Genomic DNA, 19,411 nt, shown 5'->3' on the forward strand with positions numbered 1-19,411 from the left:
AAGCTAATGATGGCATCAGATTCTTAAAATGTTACACGCATACGAAGTAATAAAATTAAATATTTCTACCAACTGCCTCTGACTCAAAATGGAAGTAGGAATGCATAGAATGGAAAAAATGGGGACGATTAACTTGCATTTATCCAATGGAACAATAATTTCGTTGGAACAACAATCTTGGAACAGATCATATTGCGTCCCTGTACAATTTTGATACATTCGTTACTTAAAAAACTTTTAAAATTTCAAAAACACTTTATTAAACGAACAATTGTGTATTGGTGCCATTTTTGTCAACATTTAAACAATATGTATCATACAAAGTAAATTTCACTACACAAAATTTTATGTAAATTAGTACAACTGAAATGATATTCCACTAAAACAATACAAATCGGTACATTTAATAGAAACTTCGAATATGGCACATCAGCCCAGAAAATTTCTATGACAATAAAACTATCACAGAGCTTTATTTTATTATAAGCATACTATCTGATTAAAAAACTATAATGGTATGCTGTCATCTGGCAATGTATCAGTCTTCTGAACAGTTTTATCTTTGTTTTGAATACTTTGGTCTCTAATTTGATCGTTATTAGCACAGTTCTGACAAATATTATCTGTGTTCTGATCATTCTGCTCAATATTTTGAATGCCGTTGTTCGAGCTCACAGACATAACATCATTTCGCCAGTTTTGAGAGTCGACACCCAAATCTTGTTCATCATGTAATGTGCTGGGATCAGAAAACGTAAAACTAAGCTCATCTTGAGAATGAAGGTACTCTTGGACCTTTTTAATCACATTTCTTTGCTCATCTGTGGCGCGCAAAGAAATAATACAGTGAGGGCTAACATGACGAACCATTTCCTCGTGGAGTGCCCCCTGCATTTCAGCGGCTGACTGACCACCGACTATGTCAGTTTTGACGATGACTTTTTGACGGGTAGACTGCTGTTGTAGATTTGCTGGTCGAAAAGCACCGCATTGCAAGCATTTCCAAACTGCACTGCCAGCGGTCAAGACTGACAGAGCAGCGACAATCATCTCGCCAAGAGCTGATATTATAGCATTGGCGGTCACGTGAGCTCCTTCGCCAAACACACGTGGAACACTATGAAAATAGACAACACCTAATAAGCAAAATCCAAGAAATGTCGCGGAGCTGAGTAAAGAAATGACTGAGAAACCGAAGAAGACTTTAATTTTGAGTTTGCGAAAAGGACGCTTCCAGGACATAATAGCAGATAGGCCAGTGGCGACAAAAACCGGGCCAAATAAGGTTCCGAAAACTGTAGCGGGAGGTTCGTGCTCCAGTGTCGTCTTGAGGGCACCGAAGATGAGTACCAGGATTCCAAATATGCAGTGTAGAACGCCTAGACCGAGGACTGATCCACGAATGAGATCATTTGTGTCAACAGCTGATGAAGATTCTGAAGTTGATGTTGAAGGTACTCCCCGCAAGCGGATGACGTAGACTTCCTCCATTCTAAAAAACAAAAATTTCATTGGTTATAATATTTGATTTAAGTTTCAAAAATTAATTTTAACTATGACAAAAAAAGGTTATAAATGACGATTATCTATTTCACCTTGAATACACAAGAGTGTCACAATACATTCACTGAAAATTGATTTAACTTCACAATCTCTCTCTCTGAGAGTTCACATAATTGACAGATAAACATTTAAAAGTTTATTTGTAACATTCAATAAACCTCTTCAACATTGTAACATTTAATACTAGAATAAATTCATTGCATAAGAGATAATAAAAGGCCCAAGATCCAGAAGTGGTTATACAGTGCAAAACTCTGGCTGGACCATAGAACCCATTTGCCAGAAGGTAAACACCTTGAAAATCTAACATTACAAAGAGGGAAGGAAGCAAATAAAATTGTTCATTTTCATATTCTGATCTTTTACAAAATGGCTTAATCTTGATAAACCTTAAGAGTCATTATTTATAAACTATATCTAGTACACAGTTACGATTCGACTTATATATTAACTCTAATGCTCAATAACAATTTATTTATCACATGCTAAATAACAAGTTATTAATTCACAATTTATTCATACAAGTTTGAAGAGTGACTTATTTAATGAAAAAAAGACCGCTTTTCTAGCGTTAAAACATTATAACATTAACAGCTCCTTTGTTAAACCCTAACCATATGTATATAAAAGTTAGATCTTAATAATTCTTTGAACAATAGGTTAATAATTTTCGACCATAAATATTTAATATTTTTATAACCAATCACAAATAGGAATACTTTACAGCAATAAATAATCTTTAAAAATCACGTTTGAATCAACAAATCTCTTAAGTTTATCGTCTAGTTACAGATTTAATTTTTTAATTTAAAATGAAATATCTCGACCAAATAAAACGTCCATAACTTTTTCTGTAACCTAAAGAGTAAATCATGGGGTTAAGAAGCTCATTTTAATAGTTTAAAGGGGATTTAATTATTATTTATTTCGTGCTGGAAATTCTGTGTACTGTTATATTGCAATCTATGGTCGGTTTACAGACAAAATTTTATATAAAAGTAACAACTTCTGGCTTTATCTATTGATTTAAAAATGTAATTATTACCTGTAGAGATAAAAAAATAAGAATTCAAAGTTTTCAACAATTTAAATAATTGATCTAAAGATGGCGAAGAACATAGTGAGGTTATAATTCCAGGGAATACTACATGAGCATGTACTAAAAAAATGATTATTTATAAACAGGAATTCAATTTTCTTCTCTCATACATTCTGAAACGTGAAAAAGAACAAAATATAACGAATAAACTAATATTTTCTCTAACTTTCAATTCAATCCAGCTATGCAACATTTCTTTTATCAACAGTAAGCAGTATATACTTATAAGATTTTTCAATAAAATAGCTCATTAAAAAACCTCCATGGGCCTTGTTGTGCAATTCTTAAAATATCCCTCGTTCTCGTAACACGAGTTACTCTTCTACGATGGGGGGATCTTTTCGTTTATTATTATTATTATTTTTTGTTGATGTAAAGTCGTAAGTAAACATGCAGCTGTCGAGAAGTACGAATATATAGATTCGTTCCCTTGCAGAGAAGAGTAAATTTTTTTTAAAAATATAATACATAAAATTATTTTACAGTGAACAATGTCGAAGTAAATTAGACTTAACCACAACTAGCCTCAGAATATTTTTAACATTTTGTTTTAAGACATTCGATGACATTTCAAAATAGAACTACAAATTACTTGTTTCATTTGAATAGCTCATAAAGGGAAGGTCGTGGTTGTCATTCAAGATCTAAGAACATATTGTAAAACTTCAAAAATTTATGGTAATCAACTCTGGATAAGACTAAAACTTTAACTTTATTTGTGGGATATTGAAAGGATAAATATTTTACAGTTGTGCATTACTAATTCATTAAATACTCGTAATTAATAAGGGTAACATAAAAATAAATAATTATTAGCCAGAATTAATTCCAGTTTTTATAGGGATACAGAAAATGCTGCAACATTTCACAATATTTTATGGAAAATTGACAAATATGATTTTAAAAAATATAATGGAAATCATTTTTGAATACCACATTTAGCTACCCGCTCTCAAGTATCCTATTTAGAGTATATTTTCTTTTATTTATCAGTTTCTTGTGTATATTTTTATTTCTGAACAGAAATTAAGACATTGTAAGTCAATAAGAGGTAAAAAAAAGATATTTTATAATTTTAAAAATTTAACTTACTTATCATAAAAGAAAATTTTCTTAAACAATTAAAGCTGAATAAAGGAAGTCTAAAAGAGTCCCCTAAACTTTCTAAAAAAAACTGAGATAACTATTTTGAGTGACTTTGTGGTATAACTACCACTACAAATATTAAATACCAATTCACTAGTATATAAGACATGTTTACTCGATTCGATCTAGAGGTAACTTTTGATAGCTGAAGGTTGACATAGTCTATAATAAAATACCCTCAACTTGATCCCCTCACTTTAAAATGTACCAAATGTTATTATTTTTATTTTATCTGAGTCATTATAAATTATTCAAATTTTAATTAAGAAATGAACAATTTCAAAAACTACACAAGAAAAACAAATATTCACTTTTAAGGAGGGTAATGAATTTATCTTTATCCAGGTACACTTCGATTAGTCCAGGTGAAAAAAGGAAAATTCTCAATAACCATTCTTGTGTATAATTTCGTCGACCATTTATAACTTGACCAAACAATATCTCCAAACAAAATGATTTTCCGCCAATAATGAATATATATATTTTTTATGAATGAATAATGAAATAATATATATTTTTTCTTTTTGAGGTATAATGAATTCAAAGTGTTTTAAGGTTTGGTGAAAGGATTTATAATGTAATGAATTTAAAGTACTTTTATTTTGAGTTATTTCGCAATGAATCGCACCAAATTTTTTTTTTATCGTATGTTCTAAAAAAGCAGAAATTCTTTTTAAATCTTTTCTTTTTTGTTTTTTGTTTTGCTTTAATTCCCATTAAAAATGCATTGCTTACAATATGAAACGACTTGGTGTCAATTTGGTGAAATGCGCGCATAAACCTCCCAGTTGATGAGATTTTACACAAATACCTCAACATCATAATAAGTCCCCACCCAAAGATGGGCTGAGTAATTTAATGGTCCCTTTTTCAAGTTTTTAATAAAGTGATAACGAAATATGTAGTCATCTCTCTTCAAATTAATAAAATGTTTCTAAAATGAAGTAAAAATAGATCATTTTAAATATTATACAAATAGAGAAAGTTTTTAATAGAAACATTTCCGTGAAATTTATCAATTGAATCACGCATGAAATTTCAAACGTCATTCACAGTGAACGCTGAATTCTATAGAATAAAACGAAATGATATTTTTATCACATTATACGATAAAATGCTTTTTTTTTTCTAATAAAAAAATATCCATCATTTCCCTGCTCAATAAAGTGTATCATTTCATCTCTTAAACACCTTTTGGGAAAAAAATTCTATATAAAACGATCAACGCTCGCCGATTTTTAGTGAAAAAGCAGCCAAGCATACAGTTTATAAACTAGGGTGTAGTCTAAGAAAAGAATGCTTGAATATGACCATGCCTCACGTAAATCATGCAAAATATGTGACCCTCTAATACGTCACAACAATCGGCTGGCAACAAAAGTAAGGTTTGCCTTTGTTTTCATGGTAACATAGCTAGGGGAAAAAAATAGGACAAAGATTTGAGTTACTCTTTTGATGTGAAAAAAGAGAAGAAACTGAGATTCAGGAAGTTGTAAATTCGATACTATCTTTTTTTAAATGTGTCCACTCATAAACCTGAATAATCCTCATATCACTCATCGCTTTCACTACAAGATAACGAGTTTCTAAATTTTCTGTATTAACGCCCACTTCGCAATAAAAACACTTATCATTGCAATCTTATCTCTAAAATTTTTTTTAAACAGTTGGTTTTTAATTTTTGTTGAGATACACTTTCAGATCGGCCCTTAAATTACAGAAAAAGCATGTTTTAATTATACTTATTTTGATACAGACTTCAATATTTAAATGATTCTTCAATTAAAAAAGTGGAGGATTCCCGCAGCATCCCGTTGTGGGCCAGGGGGTCATGGATCTTAAGGATTCACAATTTCGTGACCAACTGTATGATTATGGCAATGTGGCCAGCATTGCGCACAGGTCACTGTTACTTCCTAGACCAGCTGGTATCCATCGATCTGACGCTGGGTGGGCTCCAAGCTAGGGATTGAACCCCAATTCTTAACAATAACAGTTCAGATTCCGCAATTAATTTCTATAAAATTGAATATTTTTAAAGCGTCTAAAAATAATTTTATAGTAAATTCTAATCGATATTTAGAAAATTTCAAAGCATCCTTCTAATTCTTCAGAGCAATTGTTCACCTAGGGAACCTTCACACTCAGAAAAATAATCATAATATCGGAATTTAGAACCAAAGTCTTGTACAACCTAAATAAAATGAACCATGTTTAACTAGAGCCATAGTATCGACCATTTTGCTCTATAATATGGTTATGCTAATGATATGGTTATATTGAGGGTTATAGTCTTCTTGCCGTCACACTGATTGTGGAAAGTTTTCGTAGTTTTCCTCCCTATGTAACGCAAACGCGAGCTAGTTTCATCAAAATAGTCCTCCACGAAAGCAAATTTCCCCCGATACTTGATTCAGGAATTCATTTGTAATCTGAATTCTCCCGTACACTAGGTAACTTAAAAATTCTTTGTAATACATTAAAATTCAGAAATGTATTTACCGCATTTTATGTCGATCAGAAACCACAAATGGATATCATTTTTTCTCTCTCAAAAATAAGCTAACAGTCACATAGATTTAAAATAAAAGTTACCGTTTGATTTTTCGATAGTCTTAATATGTATTATCTTAAAATTTATAGAAGGAACGTCTCTTATGTTTTGTAGTTAGCAATAATTTTACACCATTTCATAAAAAAATACACTATGCCGATTCAAATCACAGAGATTGTATATAAAACATTCATTTGAAACTTTAAGGGTGCAAAATAAAAATCAACAAAAGAATTTCGATAAATATTCCAAACTAATACATACTTTCTTCTATAATTAGTATTTAATCATTATTATCTTATTTACCCTTTGATGGAACCCCGGTACCCTTTATATAAATATTTTTTGACACTCTAATTACGAACAAATATTGTTAGGAAGCGAGCTGTGTTTGGGAGATTTGGGTGTTTCATGCAGTATTTCATAATCATAAATTATTAAAATACTAAATATTACCTTTTTCACTAATTTTGACCAAGATTAATACAAAATAAAGTATGAAAAATGTGTTAAATAAAATTTTAGGTCGAAGAGTAAATCGATAAATATTATAGTTATTAATATTATTCAATTGTACAGAACCGCTTTCTAGTAACAAAACAATTATAATGCCGCATTGTTATAGAATCATTCAATACCATTTATATTTTAAGTTATTGATAATATTTTCGGTGTTTCGAAAAAGGTAATATCCGATATGGTCCTTTATTCTTTAGAAAAAAATTCAATTATACTGTAGATTACTGCAAAGTACCAATAAACAATATTTCAAAAAATAAATAACATTTTAGATAGTCGTTGTTTATGACGCAAGAGTTGCTATTCTTTACCAGACATTACAAATAAATTTTTGGATAGTAAGTTTATTCGTATAAGGTAATAACTTCGGTTACTTTGGCAACGAAGTAAATATTCAATTGTATCTGTGTTTTTGTTATAGGAAAGATACAAAACCACAATTTATAAAAATGATTAAAATCTTTATTATAATTTATATAATTTATTTACATGACAGTATTTAATAGGAAGCAAATTTGAAACGGAAAAATTTCTCTTTTCTTCAGATAGTTGTTACTTCAACCACTACCTCGTTCCTTTGTGATTCAGAGAGAGTAGATAACAAGTATTTAAATGTAATCACATTTTTGAATTAATAAAAAACTAGTTAATTTAAATGAAGAGAACTATTCGTCTTAGTTCAAGATTCTTTAAAAGTCACTAATAATTAAGAAAAAAAAGTTATTTGATGATTGTAATTGTAAAATGGTAGTGTTTTTTAATAATTTTGAAAATTTGCTTGCGTTTACCGTTCTATTTTTTTTCTTCCAGAAATTGAAAAGTCATCAAGGAATGTGCAGGAGTCTATTGATAAGATTGAAAACATTTATAAAATTATATTCAATTTTCTTTTATTCGTATTGGTGTTTTTTTTCCAGATATTTGTTAAAAAAATTAACCTAACACTTAACAGGAAAATGACTGATATTCAGATGTTTAGTATAATAGGAAAATATTCATGGCATCATTTTATGTCCGGTGTTTGAATAAATTATAGAATATTTACTGAAGGGGTTTTATTATCAAATTTGTTGCAGTATTTATGGTTGGAAATAAGCAGTTTTGAAGAATATGGACACGTAATAATTAAAATAATCAACTTCTTATTTTTGAAAGACAATTTGGAGTTCTAAATGGAGATAAAAAAAAATAGCCTTATCAAAATAAAATTTTCTAAAACAATTTAGAATGATAAGGAATGTGCAACAGAGGGAATGAATCTCCAAATGTGCATAGACTCTTGCGATGCAAGCAAGTAAGATGTAGTTGTTTTAATATTCTTCGCTAAAATAAGTTAAGCAGTTCATGCATTGCCTATAAATCGTTAAAACCTGCAGCCAAGGGATTATCAAAATTTGTTTAATTTTTTTATCCTTTCTGGGTTTTCGAATTTAAAATGTGTTTGGTAGCGAGAATTATAAACGACAATTTCATAAAATGAATATAAGGTCATGACCCTGCAATGGTTTTTCGAACTATTTGCAAATGTATTAAGCAGACGTACAAGAGAATCTCTAAGAATAGATTGATTTCCTCTCGCATGCCAAAGTCACGAGCTGAAAAGATATGAATGATTTTTGTTTATTAAGAAAAAATTAAATGTGAAATAATATAGTTTTTAAATTGTTGGAAATATTTTACTCTGATTTTTGCATAACATCGTTCTACAAAAACAATTGAAACATACACGGAGATAGGCGTTACATTTAGGAAGCTTAAGAAAGTCACCAAGGATTAAAATTGTGCAAGAATCCATTAACAAGATGAAAAATATTTATAAAATCATATTCAATTTTCTTTTTTTGGCGTTGATATTTTCCACAGACATTGCTTCAAAAAACCATCTAAAACGCATCTTTTTGAAGATTATAATGACAACAATAATGCTTATTCCAGTTATAACTGCAAGTTGCTCAACTATTATCATCATTAAAAACGACCTAATAGCACTATTATTTTTCAGTTATTTCGCGTCTAATTTGACCCTCATTATATTTCGGTGTGCCATAATATTGAAATATAATCGACTAGTGGCAATAGCCGCATGTTTTAAAAGAGGTCTGTTTCTCTTAAGCCTGAAATTCAAGGTTTTTATTATATTGTGGATTTCATCGAGCACGATGCTTACTTTATGGATTTTCAAGTGTAATATTGAGTTGAGTCTACGATCAGATTCTATAATTGGAGCCGTAGTGTCAATTGTGAACGCAAGTTGTCTGTTACTTCCTTTGAATTGCTTTGCTTTTTATTACGTTTCAGTCTGTTACCAGTTAAAAATGCTGTTTGAAAATCTGAAAAAATCTCTATCAGTTGAACGATTGGTAGATTTCAACAATTTTAGACGAAGATACATTAGACTATCTTCTTTAGTTGAGAATATAGATAATGAACTATCGTTTTTAGTGTTTTTAACAATTATTATTGTTGCAGCAATGGTACATTACTGCTTATGCATTTTTATCCACGGAGAAGTTGTGCCTAGCAGGCAGCTTAAAGAGCTAATACTCTGCTCTAGTATAAATCAGTTTGTAGCATTTGTTTTTATTACGTTGTCAGCTTCTTGGATGTCAGAATCAGCATCAGAAATTCACACCTTAGTGCATAAAATAGGAGGGAAATATGAAAATCTGTCAAAGCATTACAGAAATTTGTTACTTTTTGTACGAAAAGACGTCCATCTGACAGCCTGGAAAGTGATGCCATTACAGCGAAGTGTTATTTTTGTCATCGTTGGAGCTGTTTTGACTTACGCCATTCTCCTCGACAGCCTTAAGTTATATTAATTTTTTTTCTTCATTTAAGGTTGTTTTTCAGAGACTGTCTTTATTTCAAATACCGTTTTTAGAGAATACATTGTTTCTGTAACTGGTCTGAGTTCATAACTGTTAACGACTTGCTACATACTGTTAGATTTTTTTCATCATTTGCCAGCACTCTCTTGACAATGAAAATGGAAAATGTCAATATAAAGACAAAATAAAAAGTGTTTGTATAGTTTTCTAATATTTGGAAAGTCACACCAACGTTGCATTGTTTGGGCTTATCATAATATCCGAAGTTAAAAAGACAAACCTGAACTCATTGCAAGCTGCACACTTATAACCATATATGGCAGTACTTTTACTTTCGTTACTTGTACCGCCGGTACAAGTAAAAAGTACGTACTTTTACTTGTACTTCGTTACTTTTTAAATTTAGTACTTTTACTTGTACTTTCGTTACTTTTTTAGGGAAAAAGTACAAGTATTTGTAACGGAAATATCGAATGAAATCGTTACTTTTTTCTAAAACTCGGTAAGCTTTCTAAAAAAACAAAAAATTAAATTTAAAAAAAATGCTTATGTTTTTTTAATTTATAAAATTAATGTGCAATATATATGCATTCACAGCTAACTTCGTGTTTAAATACCTTCTGTTTCAACTTATACTGCACATTCAATTATTTTTTACTAGCTCAAAGATCACAAAGCTATCTGAAACCCCGTGTTTGCTTTGTTTATGTTTGTGTTTTTAAAACGCGTTTCTAAAGAGTAAAACAATTTTAAATCAATGGTAATTTAAATAAATAAAAATAATAAACTAAAAATTAAAATCAATAGATAAAATTTCTTTTTCGTGCAAATCCATAAAAAGTTTGATATTAAAATTATATTTGATTTTAAAATTATATTATACGATTATATTATAAAATTATATTATAATATTCTTCCGAATTTAAAAATAAATTAATATCCATAACTTTCAAAATTAAAAATAATTAAATAAATAACAACAATTTTGCAAAAACATTAAAGAACATAAGAATATTATTCAATAAAATTTTAGGTTACTTTGAATTTTCGATTTCCTAGAAATGTACTTTTAAATCGTTACTTTTTTTGTTTAGTACTTGTACTTTTACTTGTACTTTTTACTCGTTACTTTTTAAAATAAGAACTTTTTACTTTTTACTCGTTACTTTTTTTAAAAATACTTGTACTTTTACTCGTTACTTTTTAAAAGTAACGTTGCCATATATGCTTATAACCATATAATACCGGTAAACATTTAAATAAAGTGATTACTAAATATTAAGATGTAAAAATTTCAACATTCTGAATATTGGGTATTTTACAGTTGCAAGTTTAATAGCACATTACGAATTAAATGCATAGAGATAATACTTTTAAAATATTTAAGCTATTCGCTCATTTTTAAGTTCAGAGAATCCTTTTCGATAAGATTTGCAGTTTAGAATTAAAGCTTTAATAGTTTTTGTTGAAGTTTCACTGAAACTGTTTTTATTTTACTTTTCCTGGCGAAAAAATTATTTATCTTGGTAACGAACATCTTTAATATCGCAGTTTATTTTTTCAAAACTTTTAAATAAAATTAAAGCATTCTAAATTAGTTACATTTGAATCAAAAAGGAGAGAAACAACGCTCCAAGACGCATTTTAAATAAATCAATAAGAATGTTAACAGTCATCCACAAGCTACAATTGACATTCGCGAAACTAAAAATAATTCATTTAACATAATTGATTTCGGAAATTGGAGCATACGTTTCTTTTACCTTTTAAAATCTTTTTGTTACATGAAGGATGTAAAAAAAACCATTTCCAAGAATATTTTACTTCCTGTCAATTAACGTAACGCAGATTCGATGCTTGCCTATGAACCGATCCAGCGCATTCATAAAGAGTGCACACTTAATTAGTACTTGCATGCCCGATTACCGGCAATATTTATCTGCTCTTTAATTTTCCGGCATCAACAAAGGATATCTTTTCACGGTTCAATGGGTTTTAATCTCTAATTTAATGCGCACGTCTTCTTTCAAAGAATCAGATTCCATAACACTTCAAGCCAAGACTAAGCGATCGCTACTAGGAAGTCATCGAATGATTTCGCCCGGAAAGTCTTCAGAGTTGTTAGATTTGTTTTAATTAATTTTCATTAGTAGCAACATGCAAAATCGGAAACTCAATTTCTTGCGTACATAACGTGGTGAATTGTTTGCGTTTCGATATTTGCAACAATGCTAGAGTTTGATATACGTTAATAAACTTTTTGAATAGATGAAACTTATTGATTGATTTCCGATGCGTGTAGGACTATCTTTTGATCAAAATAAAATCTACTTCAGTTGTGTTTGATTTTTACAATTTAACTTATTAAAATTAGTATTCAGAGAAATAAAAAAAGCAAGGTATCACAAATTCAGCGAATTCAGAAAGTCATCAAAAGTCTATTTTGTTTTTACATAACTCTTTGAATTTATTCACTGTAAAGGGTACTATATCAAAACAGTGTCTTTTCAAATTTGTAAATGAATGTATAAAAGTAAAATTGTTCTTATGAATTAAAAATTATCTTTTTGTAAAATACAAGCCATTCTAAACAAGAACCGAAGATTTATATTTCGAATTTAATTTCGAAATTTTAATATTAACATAAAGTAGATAAGATTGCACTTCTTAAATGCCCTTCTATACAATGTTGCAATATTTGAGTGTCCTTTTTTATTTATTTATTATTAAGTAATTTTTAATCACTTTTTATATGATTCCAGCAGGAATTCAACAAGGAAACATTGCGATACTTAGGGTAGGTTTTGAAGGGGGGGAATAAATTGTTCAGTAAAAATTTGATTAAATCACTCTGTTGCTAGGCAACTGTGAAGATTCTGATAAAAACTTCATTTTTCCTGACGAAAAATTTTCCCAGTAGCTGGTAAGCAACAGATTAAACTGAAGAGGAATTTTTCCTTAACCACCAAGATGTTCTCTTGTTAGTAATAATTTAATATCTTTTCAATGCTAAGGATGGTTTTTGTTGCTGATAAGTTTCTAACTTTAACATTCAAAAAAAGATTTTAGTGTTCATACTTAACATAAAAGATTCCTACTCATTTATTGTAATTATATACATTTGCATGCTTGTGTGCTCAGTTTAGGCTTATAAACCGTTGGGAAATAGAAGGACAGATAGCATAACACAGAGAAGGACAGCACGAAGAAACATCCAGGATAACAGCTGGATTCGAACCCGCTACCGCCACGCTTTGCAGAGCGTTTGGTGGGTAATGCCGCTCTGCCAGGCCCCAACCTGAGGTCACAACCTGAACCTGACATTCCAGCATTTATATGCAAGGTGCGGTATTTAATTTTTACAATTGATTTTAATAACTCCTGAAATATTATGTTAATTATATACCCATTCCTCATGCTTCCAGGTTAACTCTCACCTGTTGTATTGTTTTTTTTTACTTGGATAAAAAAGTGATAAAAATATGATTTTTCGAAGCTCTCTTGACAAAGAAAATTAGAAAGTTTAAGTGCCTTACACTTGAAACAAAGCTATATTTTTAAACTATACATGCCTTCTTGCCCGTACTTTAAAGAATTATCTGGCCGTTAGAACGGACAAATAACTAAAATATTTTAGAAGTTTTAAGCTTTTTAAAAATCATTAATGCGGCTGCATTTTTCCACCAAAATTAAAATTATCAAAATCAAAGCCTTATTCTCATTTTGTGCAAATTTTTATAAGTTTGGTGCTAGTTCAGAATGCTGCTGAATTTAGGCGTTGAGATTTCCTTCAAGATTTGGACATCCTTATACCTTGTTCATTTGGCAAAGGTTTTGGTACTGAAGGTTATGGCAATTACAAAATCCCCAATACTGTTGAACAAATATCTTTCAAACTTTTTGTTTCCAAAATTAGCTAAACAATTAAGTTTTGAGGATGTAGAAAATACAAGGGATGTCAGAGTTAAACAGCAGTATAAAAAGAGGGTTTCAAAGATTGTTGTTGATGTTTTTACAACAGAGTAAAGAAGTGGATTACATCAGCTGGAGGGCACTCTAAGGCAGATTTAATTAATATGTGATTTGCATAATATTAATGGAGTTATTGCATCAGTCTTGTAAATTAATAGTTGCATCTAAAACAGTCAAAATGAAATAAAAAAAAGCTTGAAAAAAATTTGGAATCTCAACGAAATATACCAGACGCAACGCATGACTGATTTCCCCCAAATAAAGCTTAGACTTCCTTTTCTTATTGTCAAGATAAGCTAAGTACAGCAAAACACTTTCTTCTATTTTTTCGGAGCTTTAATCTTCTTTATTGCCCTGAAGACATAAAACCGTGAGCGTGGGAGCAACGACAGTGAAATTGGACAACAAACTTACGACCTTAAGTTTTAAAATCTCTGTGAGAATGACAAAACTAATTCTCATTCTTCTCGCATTCCTTCTTGTCAATTGTCACGAAGAATGGAATACAGAATTGAGATTTTCCGTGAGGACCACACTAGGTTAACAACCACCGGTATGAATCTTTCATCCGTTATGAAAAGTTTTAGTCTCTAACAATGGTAGGCTTTGGTAAATAAAATAGAGTAGAAATTTCCCAATAAACTTTATATGAAAATAAATTTTATCTTTTTTATACCTGAACTCTGTCATATTTTTACCTGCCTCTCTAGAAAATGAACATACTTATGAGAAGATTAAACTTCTCTTAAGCAAATATTAGAATTTGTGAAATTTTGAGTATTATATACACACCAGAAATATACTAATTCGTAGTAAGATGACTTACATGAATTGTAAGTAAGTTATCACTTCAATTTCACAAGACAGCCCTCTTATTGATTGTATACTTAACATGTTGCTTAGCCCCTTTTCCTTTTTTTTTAATACATCATAATTTTCTCTTCATGTAGATCGCATATAGAAAACATTCATGTTGCCTAAAATTAATGTATTCAAACTCGGTGACTCGAAATCTATTTAAAAAAGATTTGCTTGATATAACATTTTATTTTACACTTTTACATATTAGAATATAGCTATCATAGTAAAAATAAACAGTAGGAAATCGCCTATGAGAAAACATTGGTTAAGACCTTATCAGAAGAATTCATAAGACTCTCAACATAGCAGATAATGTAAATCAGAACTATATTACGCATACCGTAATTTTTAGTTGAAAATATTGACATCAGTTTTTGCATATCACGAAACATTATAAACCTTTTGCATGAGATTTACTCAGAGATAACACTCGGCAACAATGAAATTGCTTCGTACGTGGTTGCTTATCAGTCCCATTGAATTTAACGTTCGGAACACGAACATTACATTGAAAATAGTTATTTGTTTCTCTTTCCATGGATATTAACGTTTTTTTCTTAGTAATAAAAGGACTTTAATCTAATGCAAAACTTGTGTAAGTTGATAACTTGCAGTGTTTTGTTTTTGAGGTCAACTTAGAGAAAAGCAGTCAGTTTTTCTTTATTATATCATTGTATTTATATTTTTAATCAAACTGTAGATCAATATAATTAATTTTTTTAAGCATCACTATAAAATTTTATTTAACGTTCAAATAAAATCGATTGCACGAACTTATTGTTAAAGTGATTCGTTTAATAAAAGATGAGTATACAGTACACAACAATCAATGAAAAATATTTTTATATTTTTCATTGATTCATTATTAGAGAATGCACTATATTCATGTCAACATTTTGCAGTTTGTTTTGTTATACTTACGAATCAATTAAAAAGCTCTTACTTATTTTCCACTTATAATCAATTTTTGTAAGTTCGTTTCTAATACAATTTATCTGATTTAGGAAAATTCTAATATACTAAAATATTTTTAAATTATTTTTCTCTCAGTCAACAAACGAAGGGTTTAGTATAGATTTCAATAACATTATTAGATAAATTCAAATGTCAACATGCAAGCTAGACAGATAGTCAGATTGAGATTTTGCTCTCTTTTATTACATAGAATAAGTTCAATTCTTGATAATAAGTGTCAACTTAGACAGGTGGTCAACTTGATACTTTGCAGAGATGCATTATAGATTTCATTTAACGCATTGAACATATAGAAACAATCCTGCAAATGTTGCAAGCTCATGGGCACCTGAGGAAAAAGAGAAAAAGAAGGAGGCTGAGACTAGCATGTCAAAGATGCAATAAGGAACATCTTAGTAGAGCAGGATTAACTGGATGGGAAAAAGCGCGTTGCCTGGCCAAAAAAGGAGTGTATAGAAAAAGACTTCGTGCCTAACAGGCACGAAGAGGATAAGTAAGTTACCTCGATTCACTGTAGCAAAATTTGAAGATGTTTTTTTGAGGCTTCAGATTGAAGAGTTGTACAGATACTCCAATATAACAAGCAGGCAAAGAGGGGTTTTATAATGAAGCTAGAAAGGCAGAAGCAGATAAAAGTATTCCCAATATATTTTATAATCATGCACTTTTTCAAATAATGCGTACGAATTTAAAAAGAAAATTAACAAAATCAGCTTTTTCCAGTTTAGCGCGTTGAATTTATTAGGGATTTGCCATATTCCTCTAAGAAGTAGGAACGTTTTGAAGATTTGTAGCCCAATGTAATTAAGAGAGCAATTAAAATGCTAAAATTGTCCTTTGAATAGCACATTATTATTTTAAGTCGCATTAAGTAGTGGCTCGTCTCTTCTTTTCACAAACATAAAATTTTAAGTGCGTCATCATTATAAATGGCGATTCCAAATTAATCCATACTAACAAACATCGTTTAATAAACAAAATATTACCCATTATTATAATTTATTACTGTTTCAATGATTATTCAAAGTGCATGTTTACGAACAGTAATAACAATCATTTTTATGCTTATTATAAGTGCTCCTCAAGGTTCATTTTTATATTCATTCTCAGTGAAGCTTGAAACACGTTTAAATTTTACAGAGACTAGCATGTCTTTTTCACTATGAATTTTTTCTACTTTGACTTGCAAAGAAAAATTCCTTCCCTTTTGAGAAACCTTTACAGCTAAAAATATTTTAAATTAAAATAATAATAATAAATTAACGCAGATTCATATTACTGCGGTTAGTAAACTGAACGAAACCTTTTTAGTTAAGGTTTATGTAGAAAAAGTTTCCGCTATTCTATGATCTCAAGCTCGTGAGATTCCGAAAATTTGTGAGAGTGACTTGAAACTGCATTACAGCGGTTCCCAAAAGGTGTTCCTCGGAACCCCAGGGTTCTATGGAAGAGTTAAAGTGGTTCCGCAATTTAGCATTTCTTCAGTGATGAGTTCCGAAGCCTCTCTCTGCCCATATTTAGATCCAATTTATAATTCATAATTTGTTTAATCTTATGGTTGCTTTTATGAAATTAATTTAAGAAAAATAACAGTGAAAGAGAAATGGCATTTTTGAAAGGAAAATATTAAATTTCTAATTACAATATATTGACTATATTACGAGGAAAAAAAATAAGCATTTAACAGCAGTTCTTTTAAGTTTTCACTTCGAAGTAAGCCATAATTAGTCTTATTTTAATTTTTTTCAGCTTACGTATATACACCAGAAACAAATTCTAACAAGACTAAATATAGCACAAGGATTACAAATTTTAATCTTCCTGCAGGTTTGTTTGTCAAAATAATTAAAAACCATGCATTACAGCATACTTCGACAAATATTTTTTTTGTTTTGTTTTGTGCTTTGAAAGCCAAATTCTAATTTATTATACTTATGTACTATACTTATGATCCTTTAAAAAATATAATGGTTTTAGACTTATTTCCCCAATGATGCCCTGCTCTTAATTCATATTTTCAATTAAAAATAACTTTCAAATTTTTTTTCCAAATTTAATATAGAATAATTTGTTACCAAAAAACTGTCTTCATACTTTATAACTGTCTTCATAACAATGAAAAATTTCTCAAGATGTAACTTATGCTCCATTTACAAAACAGCAAGTTAAGAAAGAAACTTTTGTTTTAAATTTATAGTACTTTTTTTTATAAAATAAGGCACATCAAAACTTCTGACTGAGGTTAATTTTGCAACTATTTTTTGAAAGTTAACCAATATTTAACACTAGGTTTACGGGACGCTTCACTTTGAAGCATTTCGAATTTTATATGGAAAGTTACAAAACCCGTTTGCATTTTTATTTTATCTCTTGCAATGACTTTTATCCATTGATTGAGGTAAGTATATATTTAAGTCTATTTTCTTCAAAAGCGCTGAAATATTGAAATTCTCTTTGTGGTATACCTATCTCTATGGATATGCGTCAATTTGACGCGATCGTAATTTAGACAAAATTTTGAGTAAACATGCAAGCATCACATCAATAATAAATAGCGTTGTACCGACAATGCTTTGATCCGTTATCCGATATAGTTAACTCAAATGAAACAAGCGATAAACAACTGTTTCCGATAAGTAATAATAAGAAAGAACAAATGCTGAATGTCAATTGATGTCAGACTGTCAGATTTTGAAGGTTTCAGTTGCTTAGTTCGAGTATTGAAAAATAAAATGCTAGAATATTTCATAAATATATATCTCATATTTTCATTTTTTCTTCTTATAGTATATAATTACGTTGCTTTTTTAATTGCAGAGATACCAACTGCTCCGGACACGCCAAAATAATTCATAAAACGGTACATAACTACTAAGTAAATTTTGCAAATATAAAGTGGTGAATTATATAAGCCTACGAATTATTTAGAAATAGGGGTGGATAAAAATCTACTAAATTGAATTTATTAAACCAAGAATCACAATTGATAAACTACCCCTTTAAAATATATATTTGCTTTCTGGAGCAAGTTGGCATATCTGTAAGTGTTGTTATATGTATTCGTTCATGCGTCAAATTGACGCGTGTTCGTAGAGAGTATAAAAGAGGTATAAAAGGTTCGTAGAGGTATACAAGAAACGTCCGTAAACCTAGTGTTAAAAGTACATTTTTATCTATTCGATTTTAAAACCAGCTTAAACCACTTAACCTTTGTTTACTTTCCAGCTTTTGTTACTCACTCGCTGAGTAATATTCGCAGAATAATAAAGATCCCCCCCCCCAGTTTTGGACTTAAATTTTTTAAATGTTGAACAAAACTAAGGTTAACACTTTTTTGAAGATAATTTTTAAAAGAAAGCTAAGTTCCAATTTAAATAATCATCAAAAATATTCTGATAACTAAAGTTTCACGTGAATCATTAAGTACTATTCTTAAGCAAAAGGAAAATATTTTAATAAACTTATATTTGGAATTAGTTTTTTTTAAGAAGCAATTTAGCTGATTAAAATATTTCACGTATTTTTCTAAACTTAAGAAAGCTAAATTTTTCCTCCAAAAATAAATAAACAAATCTTTATCCAATTTTATATTCTACGGGTACTTATCTAAGAAAACTGTTTCCAAGAATTTATCATAAATTGTCTCAAGTTCTAAATATAACATCTCGTTAAAGAAAATTACATCACGACAAACGGACATATCTATAATGACAGAAGAACTTTCACAAAAATACATTTGAAGCGTGACACAGCAGCTGAAATGTATGAAAAACATCGTCAAATTTAGATCTAAAAATGTCACCTTTCTGGGATATTAAAAATAAATAACTTAGTTCGGGAACTGAAGAAAAGATGGCTTAGAATTTTGATGAAGTTAACAAACATCGTTTA

The 19,411-nt window shown here is 29.7% G+C and overlaps 1 protein-coding gene across 1 annotated transcript in view; it reads right to left on the reverse strand.

The window, feature by feature from the left end:
• Positions 1-235: 235 nt before the first annotated feature.
• LOC107448555 (uncharacterized) overlaps positions 236-19,411 on the reverse strand; it is a 33,810-nt gene continuing 14,634 nt past the window's right edge. The window contains exon 2 of the mRNA XM_016063801.3: positions 236-1,492. Coding sequence (XP_015919287.1) covers positions 508-1,491 — 984 coding nt within the window. The 5' untranslated portion in view covers position 1,492 and the 3' untranslated portion in view covers positions 236-507. The remainder of the gene's footprint in view (positions 1,493-19,411) is intronic.

The sequence above is a fragment of the Parasteatoda tepidariorum genome, chromosome 5 (genome assembly GCF_043381705.1).
Source record: "Parasteatoda tepidariorum isolate YZ-2023 chromosome 5, CAS_Ptep_4.0, whole genome shotgun sequence".
Taxonomy (NCBI): Eukaryota; Metazoa; Arthropoda; class Arachnida; order Araneae; family Theridiidae; genus Parasteatoda; species Parasteatoda tepidariorum.